The 23,703-nt window shown below is 40.5% G+C and overlaps 1 protein-coding gene across 2 annotated transcripts in view; it reads left to right on the forward strand.

Moving 5' to 3' along the window:
* The window catches only part of LOC149025631 (protein SPA1-RELATED 4-like), a 30,791-nt gene extending 7,335 nt beyond the window's left edge, over positions 1–23,456 (forward strand). Inside the window, exons 7-8 of one of the 2 annotated variants that reach the window (XM_089145834.1) lie at positions 9,657–9,716; positions 22,628–23,456. In XM_089145834.1, coding sequence (XP_089001960.1) covers positions 9,657–9,716; positions 22,628–22,816 — 249 coding nt within the window. In that variant the 3' untranslated portion in view covers positions 22,817–23,456. Of the gene's footprint in view, positions 1–9,656; positions 9,717–16,968; positions 21,531–22,627 lie in introns of those variants that run through there. The other variant, XM_089145835.1, reaches the window with a different exon arrangement.
* Positions 23,457–23,703: the final 247 nt, after the last annotated feature.

Raw genomic sequence — 23,703 nt, forward strand, 5'->3', positions numbered from 1 at the left:
TGGCACACTTCTAATATGGTACTCCCCCTCAAGCTGGGGCATACAAGTCACTCATGTACATCTTGAAACAAACTTGCCAGAAAAGGAGTTATTGGTTTAGTGAAAACATCATCCAGTTGATTTGAATGGAGTAACCATGGTAGGAAATCGCTACCATGAAAAACCGATATCTTCGACGACCTCTACTCCTTCTCCGGTAACCTTGTCTCTTCTCCGACGACCATTCTCCCCTCCTCTCTTTGCTGTCCCTTGATGGATCCCTCTCCTCCATCCCCCGCCCCCTAACCCTCCATTGCCGTCCCCCTCCACCACCTTGAACCAAAACCCCCTCACCTCTGCTAACCATCCTCCGCCATCTCCAACTCCCCAAGCTCCTTCCCAATCCTTTCCGTCTGCCTGGAACACCCTTTTCCAACCCTCCACCCCTGATTGCATTCTCTCCTTCATTCCTTCTTCTTCTCCTCCTGGCTCCCTTGTCCCTCTGGTAGACCTGTAAATGGATAGCCGAAATCCACCTCCGAATTCGCATTCGTATTCGTTTAAGGGCATCCGTATCCGAAAATTTTCTTACTGGAAAATATCCGTATCCGTCCGCTAAACAACCGGATTTGGATTCGGATAATTGCTTCTCGGATCGGATAATATCCGGATAGAGTAAAGTATTTTAACAAATTTTCTTTAAAAATAGATGATAATCGGATTCGGATACCGGTAATCGGATTCAGATAGCAGTATTCGGTAATCAGAAATTAGAAACATATAATAAAAAATGTAAAAAAGTGACAATTATCAATCAATAATCGGATATTTTATCGGATCGAATTATTATCGGATATCCGAAATCTGATTTCGGATTCGAATTCGGATGCCTTCTCTAAATTTTTGCCGGAATCGGATTCGGATTCGGATAGCGGATTTGCTAATCGGATTCGGATTCGGATTCGGATTCGGATAGCGGATTTGCTAATCGGATTCGGATTCGGATACTAGTGTATTCGAGCCGCATCCGGTCCGTTTATAGGTCTACCCTCTGGTTCGTTACCCATCCTCTGCTACCTCTCCTGAGGTTCTCCGCTGGAAACTTGCTGTTCTGGGTCAGTTTCTAGGTTCCTGCCTCTCTTTGGGCATTATCAAAGCCTCCCTTGCCAAACAATGGAACGCGCTTGGCTCCCTGGAATCTTTTGTTATTGATAATGGGATTTTGCTCTTCAAATTCTCTTCTGCTGCTTGTCACTCCAAAGCCATTGAGGATTCCCCATGGTACGTTGGGAAATCACCAATTTTCATCAAGCCTTGGGAACCCTCTATGCCTCTCCGCCGGGATGATTTCAACTCTCTCCCCTTGTGGCTCAACCTCCCTGGACTTCCCCTGGAGTTTTGGAGCTGCGATTGCCTTAGCCGTATCGGATTTGCGTTGGGTCGCCCTCTACGATCGGACTTGGAAACTTCCAGGATGGAGCGTCTCTTTTATGCTCGTATCTGTGTTGACGTTCCTGCCTCGAAGCCCCTGCCGCCTTGTATCTCTATCTTTGACGACTCTGGCAAGCACCTTAATCAAATTATTGATCGTGTCGCTAACCAATCAAAAATAAAATCCTATACTAATCTAGCTAGCAGAAAGTACGGGGTCGAACTATGGGGAACTAAAAGGCTAAGTTACTAAGATTGAATTTAACAAAACTAAATTTAAACTAAATCTATTAACTAATGTAAAATGTTAACTGTGAATATGTGAAGATCTTTGGGATTTCGAATCCCCAATGCTTTTCCCTAACCGATATAACTTTATACTTCAAAGTAAATTAGGGATGGTCTTCCTAGATATGCCCTATCTTCGCAAGACTATCGTCCTTCACGGAAGCTTGGCACGCTTAGTTCGCTGAGTTATAGAACATCTTTGGCCAAACTCAAACACAATCAACTTAATGAAATAAGCATGGTACATCTACATACCAAAGCAAAGGAACTAGCTACTCATTATTACAAAGTTCATAAGAAAAATAAAGATGAAACATAGGGAGAGAGAGAGAGATGTGGTCTTCTTCTTCAGCAATGAGAGAGATGAGAGCCGCATTCGCCGTCCTCTTTTCTGTGGTTGGCTTCTCTTTTATGTCTCCCGCACACAATGAATCCCCTCTCTTTACCCGTCGATTTGACCTTTATTCTTTCGGAATTTGGAAAAACTCAAAACTGGAAAGTTGTAGATATTTTCAATATCGTTTCATAGCATCTTGAATCATCGAAATCCAAGCTCATACGGAGAGATATGCCCAAAATACTGAAGGTAGGTCTGTTTACCCGATTTTCAGATTTATTACCAATTTTGTTCCTTAGACCTCCACCTATTTCCAATTTGGCTAAGATCTCACTTTTCATGATTTTTTGAGCAGCAAGATTGAATGCCATGATTTAAAATCCACCAATATCTAATATATTTGCCAACTTTACTCCATATTATCTCTAATATCCAAAATCTCTTTATTCCTGAAAAATACACAAAAATACTTAATTAGATCTCTTTAATTAAATAAGTATGGGGAATTAAATCAAATAAATAATGGTAAATGCATGCTTATTAATTATCGTGTACGACTGGGTTCCTTCGCGATGCCACCTCTGTCAAACTTTTGGCCACGAAACCCACTCGTGCTCGGCTGCTCTTGCCCCTGTCACTGTTGCCCCTGCCACGTCTTCTGCTGCCCCTCTACCTGCTGTTTCGACGAACACCGCTGCTACTAATCAATCTTCTCGGACGATCCTGCTGTCCACCACTGCTGATGATGGCCGTCCGAACTGTGCTATCTTGCCGACACCTCCGTTAGTAGAACTGATGTCTCCCCTGGAATCAGTTGTTCCTCACAAATTGATTGACCGTTTGGAACTTATCTCTGTTGATGCTACCACTACTCCTGCCGCTGATGATGCTACCACTGCTACTCTGCTGCCGGCAACATCTCTCGCCGGAAATGTTTATCGAAGGAAAAAGAATAAAAAGAAGATCCATCGTACGACTGCCTTGCTGTTGAAGACTGCTCCTTCTGAGCCTACTGTGCCTGTATCTACCTCTGCCGTGTCGGATCACCCCCTGATCGACGATTCTCGAACAGCTGCTCCCCTAAAGCCTGCTAACCCTGGGTCTCCGATTGTACTGGCGCCTATAACCTGTTTCCAGGTATGTTTTCCTTCTCATGATAGCCTTGAATTTGTCGTGAACCCTGTCCCTCTGCATCCTACCCCTTTGAGAAGTTCTTCCTCTTCTTTGACCAACGCCTCTCTGCAACCTTTCGCCAAACATTCACCTTCTCTCAGCCCCTCTATCCTTCCACCGCCTCACCTTTTATTTGGAATTACGATATCTACCTCGACTGGGCCCTCTCTGTTTGGCCCAAAGCCCATCTCACCTCCCTCTCTTGGTCCTCTGAACATTTCAGGCTCTGGCCCGCTTATTAAGCCCAACCCCTTTAAACCCATTACTCGAAGATACCCTGGCCCAAAACCAAAAAGCCCACCAAAACCAACAAAAGCCCACCTACCCCCCCCCCCCCCGCCCATCTCACCCCCAGTTCTAACCGCCCAAGTGCCAAACCTTCTAAACAAAACCCTCCAACTAAGCGCTACAAACCGACCAAAGCGGTTTAGTCAATATTAATATTACTACTTTTAAATACTTTAATACAAATACTATAATAAACTAAAGTACTAAACAAACATTCAACAATCACATCATAAAAATGAAAATAAAAAAATTCAAGAATCACAATTATGAAAAATTATCCAAAAAAGATTAAAAGCAAACTTCATCTCACCAAGCATCATAAGATTCATAACAATAAATGTAATATGTTCTATACCATTGCGCCAATTGAGTGTCTTGAACCGGCATAGATCAGTAATTAGAATTGATGTATCCACTTTTTAACCCCTCAAAAAAAAAAAATCTCATTATTCCGATTTTCAAGCCAGAAGACATGATATCAATGTTGAAAGGGCTCCACCCCAAACTATCATCCCCAGGAAAAAAGAAAAAAAGAAAAAAAAGCACAAAACAAAAGAAAAAGTGGTTATTTTAGCACAGGGGGGAAAAGGGGGGGAGGGGGGGGGGGGGGGGGGGGGGAAAAGAAAGGGGGGGAAGAAGAAGGGGGGGGGGGGGGGGGGAGGAAGGAGGGGGGGGGGGGAGGGGGGGGGGGGGGGGGGGGGGGGGGGGGGGGGGGGGGGGGGGTTTCAACCATTGATCCTGATATATTTGAATCTCCCTCCCCCTTAATTCTTCCTTGTGTGAGACGTCCCATTTTCTTTCAGTGGATATTCAATCATGCATATCTAGTTGGCAAGATGACTCCCCACCCCCATGCAACATTAACACTGCTAATCCCCATGTGTATTTAAATGACTGACATCATTATATGGAATGTAAGGGGTCTTAATTCCCTTGACAAGCAAGCTGAATTAAAACAATCAATCCATTCGTCTAAGGCTACTTTTTTTGCATTACTTGAAATCCATGTTCATAGTGACAATGCCCGTCGGATTGCCAACTCCATTGCCCCCTCTTGGTCTTTCCTCTCCAACTCCTCCCACTCTTCTAATGGTTGTATTTGGGTCCTATGGGACTCTTCAAAATTCCAACCCACTCTTCTCTTCTCTTCCTCTCAAATCTTACATTTCCACATTTCCTCTACCTCATCCCCCTCTTTCTATCTGTCCATTGTCTATGGCTTCAACCGTCCTTCTGATAAAGTCTCCCTTTGGTCTGATCTCCATTCTATCTCTTCTTCCTTGGTGGATCAACCTTGGGGTATTGGGGGTGACTTCAACATTGTTCGCTTCTCGAACAAACAAATTGGAGGTAACCCCCCTAACCCCTTAACTGTTGATGCTTTCAATTCTTGGATTGATGATGCGGGTGTTTCCGATCTCCGTTGGAGTGGCCACCATCTCACTTGGCAAAATCGAAGATCTGGTAATGCCCGTATTGCTTCCAAGCTTGACAGGTTCCTCGTCAATGACCCTTGGCTTTCCCATTCCCCCTCTTCTCATGCCCTTTTCTCCCCTCCCCTCCTCTTGGATCATTCTCCTTGCCATCTTAATCTCCTTGATCATCTGTCTTTTGGCCCCAAACCCTTCAAATTCTTTGATATGTTGACCTCCAACCCATCATTTCTTCCCACTGTCTCCAATGCTTAGTCCCAGCCCACCCACTGCTACTCTCTCCCTCTTGTAGCTTTTGCTCGTAAGCTTCGTAATACCAAAGAGGCTCTTCGTTCCTGGAATTTGTCTTCTTTTGGTAACATCTCATCTAGAGTCTCCTTTTGTTGTGCTGATCTCTCCAGAGTTCAATCTCCTCTAGGCTAATCCCTTTAGCCTTTCTTTGGCTGAGGAAAAGAAATCTCTTTCCTTGCTCCTCTCTTCGCTTTCTTCTCATGAGGAAAGCTTTCTCCGCCAAAAATCTCGAATCAAGTGGCTTGAGTTGGGAGATGCTAATACAGCTTACTTTCACTGTTCTCTCAAAGCTCGCCACAATTTCATTAACCTTCCTTGCCTTCTCTCTCATGGGGGTGTCTGGATCTATGACCCTCCTAGCATCAAAGAGAAGTTGTCTCTTTCTTTTCGAATCTCCTTTCCCCCTCCATCCCTCATCGCTCACCCCTTAACCCCTCCATCCTTAACAAATTCATCGACCCATCCCTCTTGTCATCCCTTTACTCTATCCCCTCCCCCGAGGAAATCCATGCTGCCATCCATTCCCATAAAGCTAATAGAGCCCCTGGCCCGGATGGCTTCAGTATAGGATTTTTTCTAGCCACCTGAGACTTCATTGAAGTTGATCTCATTCATGTTATCCGTATCTTTTTCCTTAATCCTTCCCAGCTCTCATCCATCAACAATACGTTTCTCTGTCTCATCCCCAAAAAGCCGGGTGCCTCCTCCCTTTCGGACTTCCGTCCAATTTCTCTCTGTAACCTCCTCTATAAATTCATCGCCAAGGTCTTGGCCAATCGATTAAAGTCTGTCATTCCCTCTCTTGTGAGTCCTAACCAATCCGCTTTCATTGTTGGCCGCAACATTTCTGACAATATCCTCCTCTGTGTTGAGATTATTTGAGGTTTTGATAGATTTGCCCATTCTCTTGCTGCCCTCATGAAAGTTGATCTCCACAAAGCTTTTAACTCTATCCGTTGGGACTTTATTAGTGAAGTTCTATCGGCTATGGGTTTCCCCCCACCCTTCATCCATTGGATTGAGACCTACATCTCCACCCCCCATTTCTCTGTAATCACTAATGGCTCCCCTGCGGGTTTCTTTGCTTCTCGAGTCGGGATCCGTCAAGGATGTCCCCTCTCTCCTTATCTTTTCACCTTAGGCCTTAAGGTTCTTTGCCGGTTCCTTCAATCCAAAACTGATCAAATGCTCATCTCTCCGATTCCTAAGTGTTGATCCTTGAAACTCACCCACTTGGCCTTCGCGGATGATCTCATGATATTCTCTAAGGCTGACCATTCCTCTATCTCATCTATCCTGTCCACTCTCTCTCTCTTTGATTCTCTCTCCGGTCTCAGAGTCAATTTCGAGAAGTCTACTATCTTTCTCTCTGGTACCTCGGACTCTACCCGTGCCTCTCTCCTCCTACTTACGGGGTTTTCCCTTGGCTCCTTCCCTGTCACCTATCTTGGCCTCCCCCTCATCCCTGGTAGGCTTACTCGCCATCACTGCTCCCCCATGCTTGACCATATTCGGAAAATGCTCCAACTCTGGAAGAGTAAGCTTCTTTCTTTTGCTGGGAGAGTTGTGCTCATCCGCTCTGTCCTTCAATCCTCCTATCTTTATTGGTGTGGTATCTTTTCCTTTCCCAAATCCACTATCCGCTCTCTGGAATCTATCTTCTGCGCTTTCCTCTGGAAAGGCCAAGAGATCTCCCGCTTCCTCCATCCCATACCTTGGAAAGCTATTTGCCTGCCCTATTCTGAAGGAGGATCCGTCGTATTTCTGACATGAATATGGCGTGCCTTATGAAACTCATCTGGAAAATTGCCTCTAAACATGATTCCATTTGGGTCCCTTGGGTCTATTCATACCTCCTTAAGAATGACTCCCTTTGGACTGTCTCCTCCTTGCTAACCCCTCCTGGATCTGGAGGAAGCTCCTGCTTTTCCGGGACCGCACTATCTCTGCAATTTCTATCCAGATTTCTATTGGTCTTTCAACCTCTTTTTGGCTTGATCCTTGGCATCCGATGGGTATCTTGTTCACTCTTCTTGGTCCCAGAACTGTGTATGACTCTCGTATCCCTAAATCCACCCCCCTCTCCACTTTCATTTCCTCTGGGTCTTGGACTACCATCCCTCACCCCTGTCTCACACAGGTTTGGACCTCCCTCCCTCCCCCCCTCCTTTCCCTCGTTGAGGACCGTATCACCTGGCTTCAATCCCCCTCTAACCCATTCACCATTGCCTCAGCCTGGAACCTCCTCAGAACCCCCTCACCCCCGGTCCCATGGTGTAAGCTTGTTTGGTTTAAAGGCCACATCCCTCGCCACTCCCTCACCCTTTGGAGAACCCTTAACCTTGCTCTTCCTACCCAAGCTTTTCTCATTAGCCGCCACATTCTTGTTAGCCCCAACTATGCCGCTTGCTGGAACTATTTAGAGGACCTGGACCATCTCTTCTTTGGTTGCCCGCCATCCCGCTTTGTTTGGATCCTAGCCCTTGCCACTATTTGGCCTAGATCGCGACGCCCTTTTGGCTTTGAACGAGAATGGAAATGGATCTTGAGAAACTTTGTAGGTGCCTCTATCTGTGACCATGTGGGTAAGCTTGTCTTTGCAGCCACTATCCACCATCTTTGGTGGGAACGTAATCTGAGAAGATGGACTTCCAAATCCCGATCCCGTGATTTGATTTGGAATGCCATCTATTTTGATGTTTCGACGAGACTTCGCTCTCTTGCCCACCCCCTATTGCTGATTCTCTAAGAAATAGGCTGATTGTTAGTTCTTGGAGCCTCTCTCCCCCTCTTCAATCTTCAAATTGACTGTTCTCTCCCCCACCCCCTCTTTTCCCCACTTGTATATGTTCTCTTGTTCTCTTTCAGTTATTTAATATATTATTCACCCAAAAAAAAAACTCGGTAGCCCATCTCGGTGGGTTTTTTAGGGTCCCAGTTGAGTTAAAACTTGGTATTTAGCCTATTTAAGGCCTTTTGAACACAATAATGGCCTTGGATTTGTGAGAAAACAGCCTTAAGTATGATTTCTAAGTCTACCCATAGTGTGAAACCGAAATTCTATAAGATTAGAGAATGCAAGGTTATATAACATGTAATATAAAACCATTAAGGCATATAAATGAAAATCAAGTGTATCAAATACATCAAATAACTTAAATGTCATCAAGATAACATTCATATGAGTATTACAATCTTGACTTTTGAGAATAGAATGATAAAAGTATACAACCGTTAGAAGTTCTATATAAGTCATTAACGCATAAGTTCATAAGATAAGTAGAGGATGATTGAGTTTCCTTTGATGTTGTAGATGTGCTAAGAGTAGTTGCAAGTGAAACTTCGGCTGAAATCCGCAAAAAAAAATGGCAAAAATTAAGAGTTCCAGCGAGATATGGCGAGATTTGGGGCGAGATATGGCGAGATATAGCGAGATATCCCATTTCGCAGATCTCGCCCTTGATCTCGTCTCGGTTTATGAAAAAAACCGAGATATCTCACAAGATCTCGGCAGATCTCCCACCATGGGAGTAACAATGAGCTTGTTATTAACAGCATTCCAGATATTGTGACAGTCAGTTTTGATGTGCTTAGATGCCTGATGCTTTCACAAGCTGGTCCATGTGAAGCAAAGCGAGGAGAGTGTTTCCCTTGGCATTTCCCAGCATCTCTCTAGTTCTAGAGTCTCTGGTCCAATGTTAATTAAATATGGGATGATGTGTATCACATTTTGACAATTATGGGTTTCTGTGATTTCTTTTGTCATTTATAATTTACTTATGTTTTTCATTAAATCAAGGAAAAAGTAGAGTGAGATTATAAGATTTTCTTCTTGGTGCTTTGAATTTCTTTCTTAAAAATCTTATAACAGATATCCCAGCTATAATACCTTTAACTTGCATGGCATAACTCACTTGAATCCAGTTGATCAACAATGCCATCCCATGCTCTTTGCTAATGAGAATTTAGATTTTCTGATCAATCTGCTCTGGCCAATGGCCCAGTGGGAACCCATTTTTTGGTAGCAATTCTGGGTCATAGTTGGTACACCTCCCCACCCAACACTGCCCCCCCCCCCCAAAAAAAAAAAAAAAATCCCTTCAAGAAAAAAAGGAAGTCAAAAGTTAATTTATTCAAATCCTGCAAATTTTCTGTTGCTTGATTGTGTATTCTGTTTGCTCAGATGATTTCCGTCTTATAAGATTAATAATGGCTATCTTTGCTTTTGCCTTTTTATTTATTTATTTCCCCAATTTACACTCCCATATCATTCCATATTCCCTTTATCATTTCCCCTCATCGTTTTGACTGCTACTTTTCCCCAATTTTTTTTGTTTTGGATCCAAGTAGCCGAGGCTGAGTTTTTGTGATTGTTTTATCCATTCCTGTGTTGTTCTATCCTTCTTTTTTGCTGACATATTGCCGTCTGGTTGTAGAATTTTGTGGGCCTCTCTGTATCTGATGGGTATATTGCTACAGGCTCAGAAACTAATGAGGTACTGTCTTTGAACCTTCTCCATATCCATGAAATAGCTGTTGAAACCTACCATTTAATCAGGCTTTTGATTGAACAGGGATGGTAGTTCCTCTATCATGGAATCCTTTTTTACTTTTTTTTCCCTTCTTCATATTTTACTAGGAAACATTTGTTGGTTGTTAATTGTTTGTCTTCTTGTTAGTTCTTCTTCCCATGTGAATGGAAATGCTACTATTGTAATCAGCAAGTCTATTACTGGAACTTTGGTTGGGTATGCTGGCTATAGGTTACTGGTCTCTGTGCCTTTTTGTTCTTCTTGCCTTTGGTGATTGCTAGATTCTAAAATGCAGTTCAGGAGATGACAAGAAAATTGCATGTCACATGTACAATGATGAAGAGGGTGTGGAAAAATAAAATCTGATCTTTAGTAAATGGAAATAAGAAGAATACAGAATAATGAAAGAAGAAATAAAGGATCTACATTTGGTTTCTCAGCCAACTTTGGAGAAGGAATCTATTAGGGGACAGGATAGAGAAGAAAGAAGGATAAAGAAGATAAGGGAAAGAAGGGGAAATCTCAGAAGAATCAGTCTTGAAGAAGGGGAAGAACACTCATAAGAAGAACGCGGGGGGGGGGGGGTACAAATCCACACTGCTAAAGCTTCAATTCATCTCTTTTTCTATTCCCAAAGTGTTCTCTTTATTGCAATGTAAATGCCTATTTATAGTTTGGCTAAATCTTGACAAGAAATAGAAAGTTAGTAAACTAAAAATATAAACTAATATGCTGATTACTAGTGACTAGAGAATCTTATGAATATAGAAATAGGAAGTAATTAAAATTAGAAACTACTAGGCTTTATGTATCAGCTACATGCATGTATAACTTAAATAGAAATTAAACAAAGATCCTAAATCTCCCAAGAATAAAATCTTCATGCAACTGATTTTGGGCCCTACAAATCTTCTATGAAGCATTCCCAAGATACTAAATAAAGGGCTGTGATACTACTCATGTGAATGGTGGTTTTGCCTTCTTCATGTTTTTTTCCTGTTAAAAAAAACACCACGAAATAGCAAATTGAAATAGAAAGAAAACGAAAACACAAATGCAGTATGCTACGTCCATGAGAAAAGAAGAAGTGTTTTTAATGATGTGGAAGAAGAACAGAAGGAGATCTCACAACTAATCGCCAAAAATGGTATTACAAGAATTCTCACCCAAAACCTTAATTGGAAAATCCCAAATCTCTCAATAATGTGGTAGGCAAACTTAAGATACATGTATATAGACTCCAATCGAGTAAACGGGTCATTTGGCTCGCCTACAAAAATATGTCGGTGCGGGTTCATCTTCCAAAGCGGGTACAAGAATTTGGGTCTAAACAAAACAAACCTCCACCTTAACCACGAAGCTGAATAATCTTCATCTTCTCCAATAGCCCCTTCGTGGGCTAAGCTCTAATGCGACCAACTCCAATAAAGACCAAGCAATGCTTGAACTTGTCAGTAAATAAAGGCTTTGTCAACATATCAGTTGGATTGTCTTTAGTACCAATCTTCAATACCTGGATATTGCCTTCAGCAACTACCTCTCTGACATAGTGATACCGAACATTAATGTGCTTCGTCCTCCAATGATACATCTGATCTTTAGTTAAGTGAATACCACTCTATCACAATGGACAACAATCACCTCCTGAACCATTATGAGTTCTCTAATTAAGCCTCACAGCCAAATAATTTTTTTAATTGCTTTAGTCACTGCCATATACTTTGCTTCTATGGTATATAATACAATTGTAGTCTTTCAACTAACTACACAACCTCCCAAAGTAAACACATATTTTGTGAGTGACATTCATTTGTCAAGATTACCTACATAATCTGAGTCAACATAACCTGTCAACTTATCACCATTCCTCCCATACTCCAAACACACGTCGGAGGTTCCTCTTAGATACTTAAGTATCCTTTTCACTGCTTCCTAATGAGTTTTACCTAGACATGATGAGTATCTACTTACCACACCAACGGTTTGTGAAATGTCAGGTTGAGTGCACACCATAGAATGCATAATGGAACCAACTACACTAGATAGAACACGTGACATATAACTCACCTCTTCATCTGTCTGAGGTGATAGAGCAGCTAAAAGTCTAAGTACTAATAGGTTTTGCATCTTTCATGCCAAAACACTCCAACACCTTCTCCATGTATTTTTGTTTAGATAACCATAACTTCCCTGCCTTCCAATCCTTCATAATTTTCATATTTTTCTTATTGCCCTCGAGTCTTACATCTCAAATTCAATGCTTAACTGTTGCTTCAACCTGATGATCTCATCCATATCTTTAGTAGCAATCAAGATATCATCAATGTATAATAGCCAATATGTAAATGAACCATTAAAAAGTCTTCTAAAGTATACACAACAATCATACTTGCACCTATTGTAATCTAAAGTAGCCATGAAAGAATCAAACCTTTTATACCACTGCTTAGGAGACTACTTCAAACCATATAAGCACTTTTTCAACAAGCAAACTTGGTCCTCCTTTCCTTCTACAACAAAACCCTCAGGCTGATGCATATGAATATGTTTTTCTAGTTCACCATGCAAGAATGCAGTTTTCACATCAAGTTGCTGAAACTCCAAATTATGCATAGCAACTTAGTACGCAAAACATAAATGAAACTATACTTAACAACAGGTGAAAATACATCATTAAAGTTAACACCTTGTACTTGACTAGCCAACCGTGCCTTGTATCTAGGATCTTCATCATGTGTGGTGGATTCTTTCTTCTTGTAGACCCATTTGCTACCAACAATTTTCTACCGTTTGGTGGATTTTTTTCTTGTATCTAGAATCTCTAACAATTTTGCAACCAGCCATGCCTTGTATCTGGCATCTCCATCATTTGTGGTGGATTCTTTCTTCTTGTAGACCCATTTGCTACTAACAATTTTCTTCCCTTTAGGTGGCTTAACGAACTCTCATGTCTAATTTTTATAAAGAGACCCAATCTCCTTTGTTTTTTGGATGAATAAAAAATTATATTAAAGAGAAAGAAGAATTACAAGGTCTTTAAGTAGAAGACCGAAAAGAAGAACTAAGACCTCAGGAGACAACAATAAGCCTATTCCTTAGGGTATCATCAACAGGGGGATGGGGAATAGCTACCAGTTTAGAGGAAACATCAAAATAGATGGCATTCCAAATGTTGTCTATAGAGCGAGTTTTGGAAGTCCATCTCCGAAGATTGCACTCCCACCAAAGGTGATAGACTAAGGCACAGAACACTAGTTTACCAATCCGATCGCAAATGGAAGAACCCGAAAAGTTTCTTAAATCAAGGACCAATCTAGACCAAATGCGAAGGAACGCATCGAACAGTGCCATATGGAGAAGAGGGCTTTTCCCAGATAGATCTAGAAAAAGGGGAAGAAAAGAAGAGGTGTTCAAGGTTTTCCAAACCAAACCAGCAAATGTTGCAGTTGGGGTTCATGACCAACAATCACTTTGAAGAATCAACTGAAGAAATAGCTTTTGAATATGTTGCAGATATATCTACAACAAACAATGCAAAAACAACAATTTCAACATGCCCATATTTTTGTGGTGACCTAATGTTCCTCTTTGGCTTGTTTCTGACAATGTTGTACTCTCTCTTCTTCTCGATTCCCCAGAGCATATTCTTCTTCAGTAAGAGTGGGCGGTTGAATTGATGTTGTTTGTGCTTTCTTTGTCGATGGATCGTCCACTTCAAACTACACCTTCTCCCCATAACTTTTCTGAATTTCATCACTGTGAATATGAGTTTCTTTTATAGGATTCAATATAGTAAGCTCATCAAAAGTTACATGTTTGCTAATAATAAATTTAGGATTAATTGGATCAGGACACCATAACCTGAATCTAGTAACTCCATATCCATACCTAAGAAAAATGCACTTCGTAACCCTAGGTTCCAACTTTCCATCATTCACATGTGCATAAGTAAGACTTCAGAAAATTTTAAATTACTGTAATCAACAGGTTTACCAATCCATACCTCCTTTGGAGTTTTGCACTCAATAGTCGTGTAAGGAGACCTATTCACCAACCATGCTACTATGTTTATTGCTTCTGCTTAGAACTCCTTGCCAAGTTCTGCATTTGATTACATGCACCTTGCCTTTTTTGACAAGGTTTTGTTCATATGTTGTGCAACTCCTTTCTGTTGAGGTGTCTTCACAACTGCATGGTGTCTTGTAATTCCCTTATTTTTGCAGAACTCATTGAAGTCTCCTTCATAAAATTCTAGGCCATTGTTTGTTTTCAATCTTTTAATTTGCTTTCTAGTCTGCTTCTCAATTAAAAGCTTCCATTGCTTGAAAGTAACAAATACTTTGTTTTTGTGCTTCAAAAAGTAGATCCAGACCTTCTTAGAATAATCATCAATAAAAGTAAATAAAGACCTAACACTAGCTCCCTTTGAAGGAACCTTGGATGCCCCCATATATTTGAATAAATGTAGTCCGGAGCTCCTTTGGTCCTATAAATAGTAGTACTGAAACTCTCTTTTGCTTCCCGAACACAAGGCTCACAAAACTCATCTTTCTTATACTTTGACCACATAATAGACCCCTTTTGCTCAACACAACCATCCCTCTTTCACTTATATGACTTAATCTCTTGTGTCATAATTTTGTAGTATCTAAATCAGAAACTGATGAAGCTGATACAACAAATCCAATGACTGGTAGTACCTGCAAGACATATAAGTTACCAACCTTCTTTTCTTTCATTAATAAGAGGGCACCCTTACTGACCTTTATGACTCTACCTTCGGTTGTGTTTCTGTACTTATTTGGATCAAAGGTGCCCAAATTGATGAGATATTTTTTTAACTCAAAAACATGCCAGACATCTGTTAGAGTTCTGATAATACCATCGTGCATCTTAACTTTGATATTTCCCTTTCCGACTATATTACAAGGAGAATTATTCCCCATCAACACAACTCCACTTTGAAAAGGTTTATAAGTAGAGAACCACTCACGGTTAAGGCACATATGGTGGGAACACTCTGAATCTAGGATCCATTCTTCTTTAGATCTAATTCTGTTATCAGACACCAATCGCATTTTAGAATTACTCCCATCTTCAACAACATTAGCCTTTGCAGAGTTTTCTTTCTTTGATTGATTGGCACCACCACTTGCTTTTTGCTTGTTCTGAAGCTTATAGGACTCTAATTTGATGTGTCCCTTTTTCTTGCAATAATCACGGGTCAAGTTTGTATTCCTTGATTTTGACCTAGATTTTTTCTTGTCATTGTCCGAATTTCTCTTGGTAATTTAACCCCTAACCGTCAAACCAACACCCTTAGATTTGGTTGTTGTCAATTCATCATCAATATTCTGTTTACTTAGAAATTCGTTTTGACATCTGCAATTGAGATTGTCTCTCTACCATAGACCATGGTGTCTCTAAAGTGCTTATATGACAATGATAGTGAACATAACAATAGTAGGGCTTAATCTTCATCCTCAATGTTAACATCTATCTTTTGCAAATCAATAACAATAAAGTTAAAAGTGGCAATATGAGATGTGAAAGAAGTACCTTCACCTATACGCAAAGTATATGACTGTTGCTTTAGCCTTAACTTGTTAGTGAGGGATTTTGTGAGGTATAAACTTTCCAATGCCGACCACAATATGCCGTTGTCTTCTTCAAGAGAACTTCTTGCAGAACTTCGGGATATGCATAATTGAATTGTGGTGAGGGCTCGATCATCCATATCATTCTTATCGTCTTCAGACATAGCTGCAGGTTTCTTCGTTTTCGCAAATATGGCATTCTTCACTCTTTATTAAGTAAGAAATGCCAACATATGAACTTGCCATAAACTGAACTGATGCTCCCGTTGAATTTTTGAATACCGTACTTCGTTAATGCAACTCCGCCAGTGTTTTGCTGCCAGTCCCAAGCCTAGGTAAAGGAGGAGGGTTGGTGCGTCAGGTCAACAGCTAGCGCCAGAAAAATCTAGCCAAACCCTTTTCATGGATTCAACCATATATGATAAACGCTATGCTAGGACGTCCCTCGACAAAAGAAGCAAAGCACTACACTATGGCCCAGGTGTAGTGATAAGTGGGTAAGGGTTAGTTAGGGCGTCCCCTGTAAGCGACGCATCGTTTCGGCGCCTGGATGCGGTGATAATTAAGCAAGGGTTCCCACGTTGTGGACGATTGCTGGTAAAGAAGCTAGTTTGAAAATGTAGGATCTTTAACAGGTAAAAGCTTAGAATTGATGAACGTTATAAGGAAAAAGAAGGATTAATATAGCTTGCATTCAAGAGACTAGATGGAAGGGTAAAAAAGGTAAAGAGTTGGATGACTTCAAACTTTGGTATACTCATAGTTGTCAAGGCGTCGCCTTGGCGTCCTGGCGGATATGAAGGGCCTGTGGCGACACTCACCTCAGGAAAAGTCCATAAGGCATTCGACTCGGCTCTGAGGCGTCTCCGAGTCGTCTGAGGCGACGACTCGGATGCAATATTCCACTAGGCGACCGACTAATTGGGTTTTAAAAGTTGTAACTTATTTTATTCCAAATCAAAGGTAAAAAATAATTTGAAAAGTAGATTCCAATCGGAAAGAATCTAAGGGGTGAATTGTTATATATGTGTTACATATTATTATTTGTAACATTAAATTAATTAAAAAAAATGGAAAAATGAGATTGAAATCCCATTCGAGCATACTCAATCGAATCAAGTCCTAACCCCTAACCTCTCTGCTCTCTCTACTCTCCCTCTGCTACTCTCTTCGTCTCCGACTCCTACCACCAGTGACACTGGCAACACCAGTGACACCGGCAACAGCCAGCGTCACCGGGCGACAGCCAGCGTCAAATTCTAGACTTTGGTTTCTGTTTTTCATTAACCAAAACTCCACTGTATCTCAGTTGCAAGCTTGCAGCGGCCAACCTCCGGCGGCAGCAACGTGCCATCGTGCGACTCTCTTTCTTCTTCTTTCTTCTGTAACTGATCATTATTTGTTTTCCCAAATTTATTTTGTTCACCGTGCGACCCACTGTTGCGGTTGCAGGCTTGCAACGAGTCAGTGACCAAGTTGCAGCAGCTTCCGGTCACTCTAGTCACCATCTCAGGCGACGGAAAGTCGCCAAAATGCTCTTTTTTTCTTTTTTCTTTTTCTTTCTGCGACGGATCATTAATTTTTTTCCTAAATCCATTTTGCAACTGTTGCGGTTGCAGGCTTGCAGCTAGTCAGCGACCAAGTTGCAGTAGCTTCCGGTCACTCTAGTCACCATCTCAGGCGACGGTAAGTCGCTGGAATGCTTTTTTTCTTCTTCTTCCCTACGTTGTAACTATGTTATATACTTATGTAGTTGTATGTCGTCCATAGCTTTGTTCACCATTTATGTGAGTCAGTGACTTGCAAATTGCACCTAATTGCATGGTTCAGAGCTGCAATCTGGTGTATCTGCATTTTTTTTTTATTTGTAACGATTCTTCTTCGTTGAATTTGTTCCATCTCTATTTCATCTACCTGATTGTATCATTGTAATGATTTTTTTCTTATCTGGTGTACGTGTCTCTGTTTTTATTATGTGTGGTTTGTAGTATGTTGGATGACTTGAGGTAGGCTAAATGGCTAATAATAGTTTTTTTTATTATATATAAGATATGTTTATAATGAATTAGTGTATGAGATGTACACTAAAAAGTAAAAATTTCACTTAAAACGCCTCGACTGCCTCAAAAACGCCTCGGAGGGTGCCTCGTCGACTCATCGCCTCATTGCCGTGACAACAATGGGTATACTAGGGATAAAACTAATGAAAATGGAGTTGGTATAATAGTGGATAAAGATTTTAAAAATGATGTGGTGGATGTTAAAAGAGTGGGTGATAGGATTATTGCTATCAAGCTAGTAATGGAGAAAGAGTTCGTAAATTTAATTTGTGCATATGCACCTCAACTAGGATTGGATGAAAGTCTAGAGCTAGAATTTTGGAAAAATATGAATGCTTAATGCAAGGAATTCGTCGATGAGAAAAGATTATCATAGGAGGTGATCTAAATGGACACATTGGAAAGATCAAAGAGGATATGAGAGTGTACATGGAGGATATGGCTTTGGAGAGAGGAATGAGGAAGGGATCTCAATTTTAGATTTTGTTGTCGCTTTTGATCTATCTATTGTAAGTACCTCAAAAAGAGAGAGGAGCATTTAATTACCTTTTGAAGTGGACATCATAGAAGTTAAATAGATTTCTTCCTAATTAGAAGGATTGATAGATTGTTGTGTAAGAATTGCAAGGTGATACCAAGGGAAAGCTTAACTACACAACATAGAATTGTGGTCTTGGATATGTGCCTAACCCAAAAAACTCATAGAAAGCGCAAGATTAACTATCCCCAAGATAAGATGGTGGAGCTTAAAAGGAGAGTGCTTGAAATCCTTCGCTAATTAAGTAGTCAAACAAGGAAAGTGAGATTTTAAGGGGGATACTAATGCAATGTGGAATGAGATGGCTGTGTGTATTAAAAAGGTGACTAAAGATGTCATAGGTGATTCAAAAGGAAAGCTCCATTCTCATAGAGAGACTTGGTGATAGGATATTGAGGTTCAAGCTGCCATTAGGAATAAGAAGGCTAGTTTTAAGACATGGCAAAAAAACTAAGGATGTTGAGGATCTCCAAAGGTATAGGTTGGATAGAAATGAAGCTAAGAAAATTATGGAAAAAGTAAGGGAAAAGAAGTATGAAGAGTTATACAATAAGTTGGGCACGAAGGAAGGGGAAAAATCTATTTATAAGATAGGTAAGATGAAGGATAGGAAGAGTAGAGATCTTGACCATGCTTTTTTTTCTTTCTTGCTTTCTCAGGTGAATAAATAATATATTAAATGACAAAAAGAGGAAAGAGAGGGGGTGGGGAAACCGATCAAGAAGAGGATCGCAAGGTAGCGGAGAGACCCCAATATCTAACAATAAGCCTAGTCCTTGGGGGAATCTGCCACCGGGGGTGGGGAAGAGACGAAAGCCAGAAGAAACATCAAACAAATGGCCTCCAAATCAAGTCTAAGGGGCGAGATTTGGAGGTCCATCTCTTGAGGTTGCGCTCTCACCACAAGTGGTGGATAGTGGCTCCAAAGATTAGCTTACCTACTAGGTCAAAAATAGAGGAACCCGAAAAGATTCTCAAGATCCAATTCCAATCACTAGCAAAACTACAAGGGTGCCTCGACCAAGGCCAAATAAAGGAGATGGCTAAGGACCAAAGCGAGTGGGGGAAAGGGCAAGAGAGAAAAAGGTGGTCTAAGGGACGGATGAGGTTCCAAGCTGAAGAGGTAGTGAAGGATTTGGTGGGAGAAGGAAGCCATATGGTGAGATCGAAGCCAGAGGGTGAGAGGGGAGGAAGGGAATCCCAGACATGCATGAGGTTGGGATGGGGGGAGGGGGACTAAGAACCATTAGAGATGAATGAAGATAGGATGGCGTCTCTAGGGATGCAGGTATTGTAGACTAGACGGGGACCAAGAAGAGAGTACAAAATGCCCATTGGATGCCACGGATCAAGCCAGAAATAGGTGGAAGATCCTGAATATACTAGGATAGTGATACTGGCCAGGGCCCTAGGACGGAGAAGGAGGAGCTTTCTCCAAACCCAAGAAGGGTTAGAGGGGATAGGGGAGGTCCAGATGGAGTCCGATTTAAGAAGGTAGGAGTAGTCCTAAGAAACCCAGATGGATTCTTGTTTTGAGGCAATTTTTCAAATGAGTTTCAGAAGATATATTAAAAATGGAGATGGTAAATTATTAGTATGTGATGTGGACATTAAGTAAAGATGGAAAATCTATTTCTCTAGTTTACTAAACGTGCATACTTTAAGCACATATGATTCAAATGATTACACCATTCACCAAGGCACCAATTTTCGAACTTATATACGGAGAATTTCGATGTCCGAAGTAAAAGAAGCACTAAGGAGGATGAAACTCAATAAGACACAAGGTCGTGATGAAATCCTAATAGAAGTATGGAAGAGCTTAAGAACCCATGGACTACTTTGGTTAACTAAGTTGTTTAGCAAGATTATGAGCATAGAGAAAATGCCAGATGAATGGAGGAGGAGCATCGTGGTTCCAATTTGCAAAAATAAAGGAGATATTCAAAGTTGTAATAACTATACTAGCATTAAACTGATAAGCCATACTATGAAATTATGGGAGAGAGTAATTGAAACCCGTTTGAGATACTTAACTACAATTAAGGAGAACCAGTTTGGCTTTATGCCGGGAAGATCTACAACGGAAGCTATTTACCTAATTAGGAGACTTATGGAAAGGTATAGAGAATGTAGGAAAGACCTTTATATGGTATTTATGACCTAGAAAAAGCTTATGATAGAGTTCTTAAAGCGTTAATTTGGCAAGTACTAGAGAAAAGAAGTGTTGCAAGTAAATATGTAGACATAGTTAAGGATATGTATGATGGTTCAGTGATAATTGTAAGAATAGTGGGGGACAAAGTAATTAATTCTTAATTATAGTTGGGCTACATCCAGGATCAACTTTAAGCCAATATCTATTTGCATTTGTAATGGATGAATTAACCAAAGACATTCAAGAGGAGGTCCCCTGGTGTATGCTTTTTGTTGATGATATTATATTGATTGATGAGACTCAAGTGGGGATTAATACCAAATTAGAATCATGGAGAGCAGTTTTGGAATCAAGAGGCTTTAAACTAAGTAGAATGAAGACATAATATCTAGTTTGTAACTTTAGTTATGATTTGGCTGACGATGAGGTGGTGTTACTTGACGAGTTGACGATAAGGAGATTCCTTAGAGTGATTGTTTTCGGTACCTAGATTCAATCATAAATAAAGAGATGATGTAAAGAGATGATGTTTCCCAAAAAATTAAAATAGGTTGGATGAAGTGGAAAGATGCGTCTGGGGTCTTGTGTGATTGGCGTATTCCATTAAAACTTAAAAGAAAATTTTATAGGACCGTTGTTTGGCCAGCTATAATGTATGGTGTAGAGTGTTGGGCTGTTAAAAAGAATCATATAGCTAAACTCAATGTAGCAGAAATGAGGATGCTAAGATGGATGAGTGGCAAAACTAGGAAGGATAAGATAAGGAATGATCATATTAGAATTGGTTTGGGAGTTGCTCCCATAAATGATAAGCTTTGAGAAAAATGTTTGAGGTGGCATGATGATGTTCAACGGAGACCTATATATGCCATTGTACGGAGAAGTGATATAATCCATTAAAGGGACTGGAAGAGCTAGGGGTAGACCTAAGATTACCTTAAGAGAAGTAGTGAGAAAGGATATGCATAGCTTAGGCCTTGCATCTAGCATGACCTCAAACAAAACTGATTGGAAGGCAAGAATCCATGTAGCCGACCCCATTTAGTTGGGATAAGGCTTATTGTTGTTGTTGTTGTACTTCGTTGATGTAGAAGCCATGGATGTACAGATCGTGAATAACCAAGAGCTCTGATAATAGTTTGTTAAAACAAACACCACAAAATAGCAAATTGAAATATAAACAAAACGAAAACACGCAGATATTTAATGTGGTTCACACATAAACGCAGTATGCTACGTCCACGGGCGAAGAAGAAGAGGTTTTTCACTATGTAGAAGAAGAATAGAAGGAGATCTCACGACCAATTGCCCAGAACGGCGTCACAAGAATTCTCACCCAAAACCCTAATTGAAAAATCCCAAATCTTTTAATAATGTGGTTGGCGAACATAAGATACCTATATATAGACTCCAATCAGGTAGACGGGTCAGCCACAAGATCTCGAAAACGGGTCATTCGGGTCACCCACCAAAATATGTCGGTGTAGGTCCATCTTCCAAATTGGGTACAAGAATTTGGGTCAAAACACAACATCTCCTACTGTAGCAGTGTCAGTTGATTGACCAAAATTGTGGCGCAAGGGGACCCTCTATTTTGACTAGTTGGCTGGTTTGAACTAGTCTTAGCTGATTGTCCTGAATCAGAATCTCACCAAATTTCCCCTACTGAATTCCATAGTAGAGCAACCCTCATTCCAGCAGAGCCATTCTCAGAATCAAGCACAACCTTAAAAAACTTTGAAATTGATTTTTTTTGGGGGGGGGGGGGGGGGGGGTATTATCTCCTGTACTTGTAACTTCATGGAAACTAGCAAAACAGGAAATCCCCCATGTGTGTTGGGAGGATCTCTTAAAGCTTAAGAGCTTACCACAAAAGACACTTATGTAGGACTACTAAATAGAATTCTACCCTGATCCCATTCTCATATAGGGATCAAATCCCTAGCATCAGAGCTTACAGAATCCTCTGACCTAATATAAAATCAACCCAAAAGTATTAGGTCCATGTAACAGAGTAAACATGCTAAATAAAATCTATTGCCAGTCCAGTTACCTGGCTTCCTTCTGGACTTCTTGTTATTCTGAACTGTGTCAACATCTCCCCAAATGATTTCAGCTTCATTGTCTGTACATGATGACCAGATAGTTGTTACAACCAACTTGAACCGTGATGCTCTTCCCAGCCTATGGACTTGTTTACAGATGTATCAAGTACACCAGTAAGTCTATTGTTGACCTCAAAGCTAGCCCTACCTAGCTTTCCTTTCATTTTTATTTTATTTTATTTTATTTTTGGTTTTTAAGCTCTTAGAATTCTTTTGTCAATGCCTTCAGTTAATTTGATTTCCTTGTGTTGGCCAGGCGTTAGGCATTTCGTAATCTTTCTTTGTAAACTTGAAGTGGAAGCATGTTTTTATTATAATTATGGGGAGGAGACAAATCCATTTTATAGGCAATTATACCTGACGCATTTTCTGCCCATTTTAATCATTATGATATGGTTCTCATTTTCTATGCAACAGGTTTTCATTTACCACAAAGCTTTCCCAATGCCAGTTTTGTCATTCGAATTTGGCTGTGAGGACTCATTGTTTGGCCATGAGGATGATAATGCTACTCAATTCATATCCTCCGTATGTTGGCGCGGTCAGACTTCCACACTTGTTGCAGCCAATTCCACTGGGAATATCAAACTATTGGAGATGTTCTGATTTGTTTCCTGTGGGAAATTCAAATAGTCCCAAACGAAGAAAAGGTGGTAGGAGGATAGAAAGGTATTGGGATGCCATGGATTTCCTGGACTTAAAAAAGAATTGCATAAAAAATAATCAGAGTCCAAGAAACGAGGATTCAGGGCAGCAATCTAAGAGGCATGATGGATAGACCAAATAATGCCATTTTTTTTGTGGGCATAACATTTGACATTAGATATCTACAGTAAGCAGTTATGGCTGTTTGGAGGAAACAAAGGAGGGGCTACAGTTTAACCAGTGACTGTTGAAGATAGCAGGAAAAGAACAATAAAGAGGAAGAGTTCATATCAAGTGGATACTTGTATATTAATTGATTATAGCAGTTCTAATTTCAGGTGATTTTGTAATCTATTGTGGTTCATTTGTTAATTAAAAGTCTCACATCATCTACCAGGTTCATAGAATAGAGATTTGGGTTAAAAATCTTTAAACAACACAAAAGTTGTCTCATTTGTTTTTTGGATTTGGTGTCTGAGGTTCATCTGGGCTAGCTTGTGCGTATTTCAATTACATCATCAGAGGTAGTTTTGTCGTCCGTAAAGGTCAAACCCATGACATTTTCACTGAAAAATATGGATCTTACCGCTCTATCAATCGACTTAGGGCTCCATTTATGACTAAGTTTCAAACTAATAAAATCATGAATGGCACTAATAAACTAGATTTATGTCATCGAATCTAGACTGTCATATATTTATTTATTTTATTTTTTTAAAATAGTATTTTGTGGAACTCAAGTTCGTCCTAACCAGTTTTTGCACGTCTCAACTACGTCTTCGAGTTATAATTTGTATAATTATTTAAATAAACAATAAGGTTTCCTGGTTTTTCCCCAGGAAAATGTC

Source organism: Hakea prostrata, chromosome 2 (genome assembly GCF_041222555.1).
Source record: "Hakea prostrata isolate BN-2017 chromosome 2, UWA_Hpros_2, whole genome shotgun sequence".
In the NCBI taxonomy this organism is placed as follows: Eukaryota; Viridiplantae; Streptophyta; class Magnoliopsida; order Proteales; family Proteaceae; genus Hakea; species Hakea prostrata.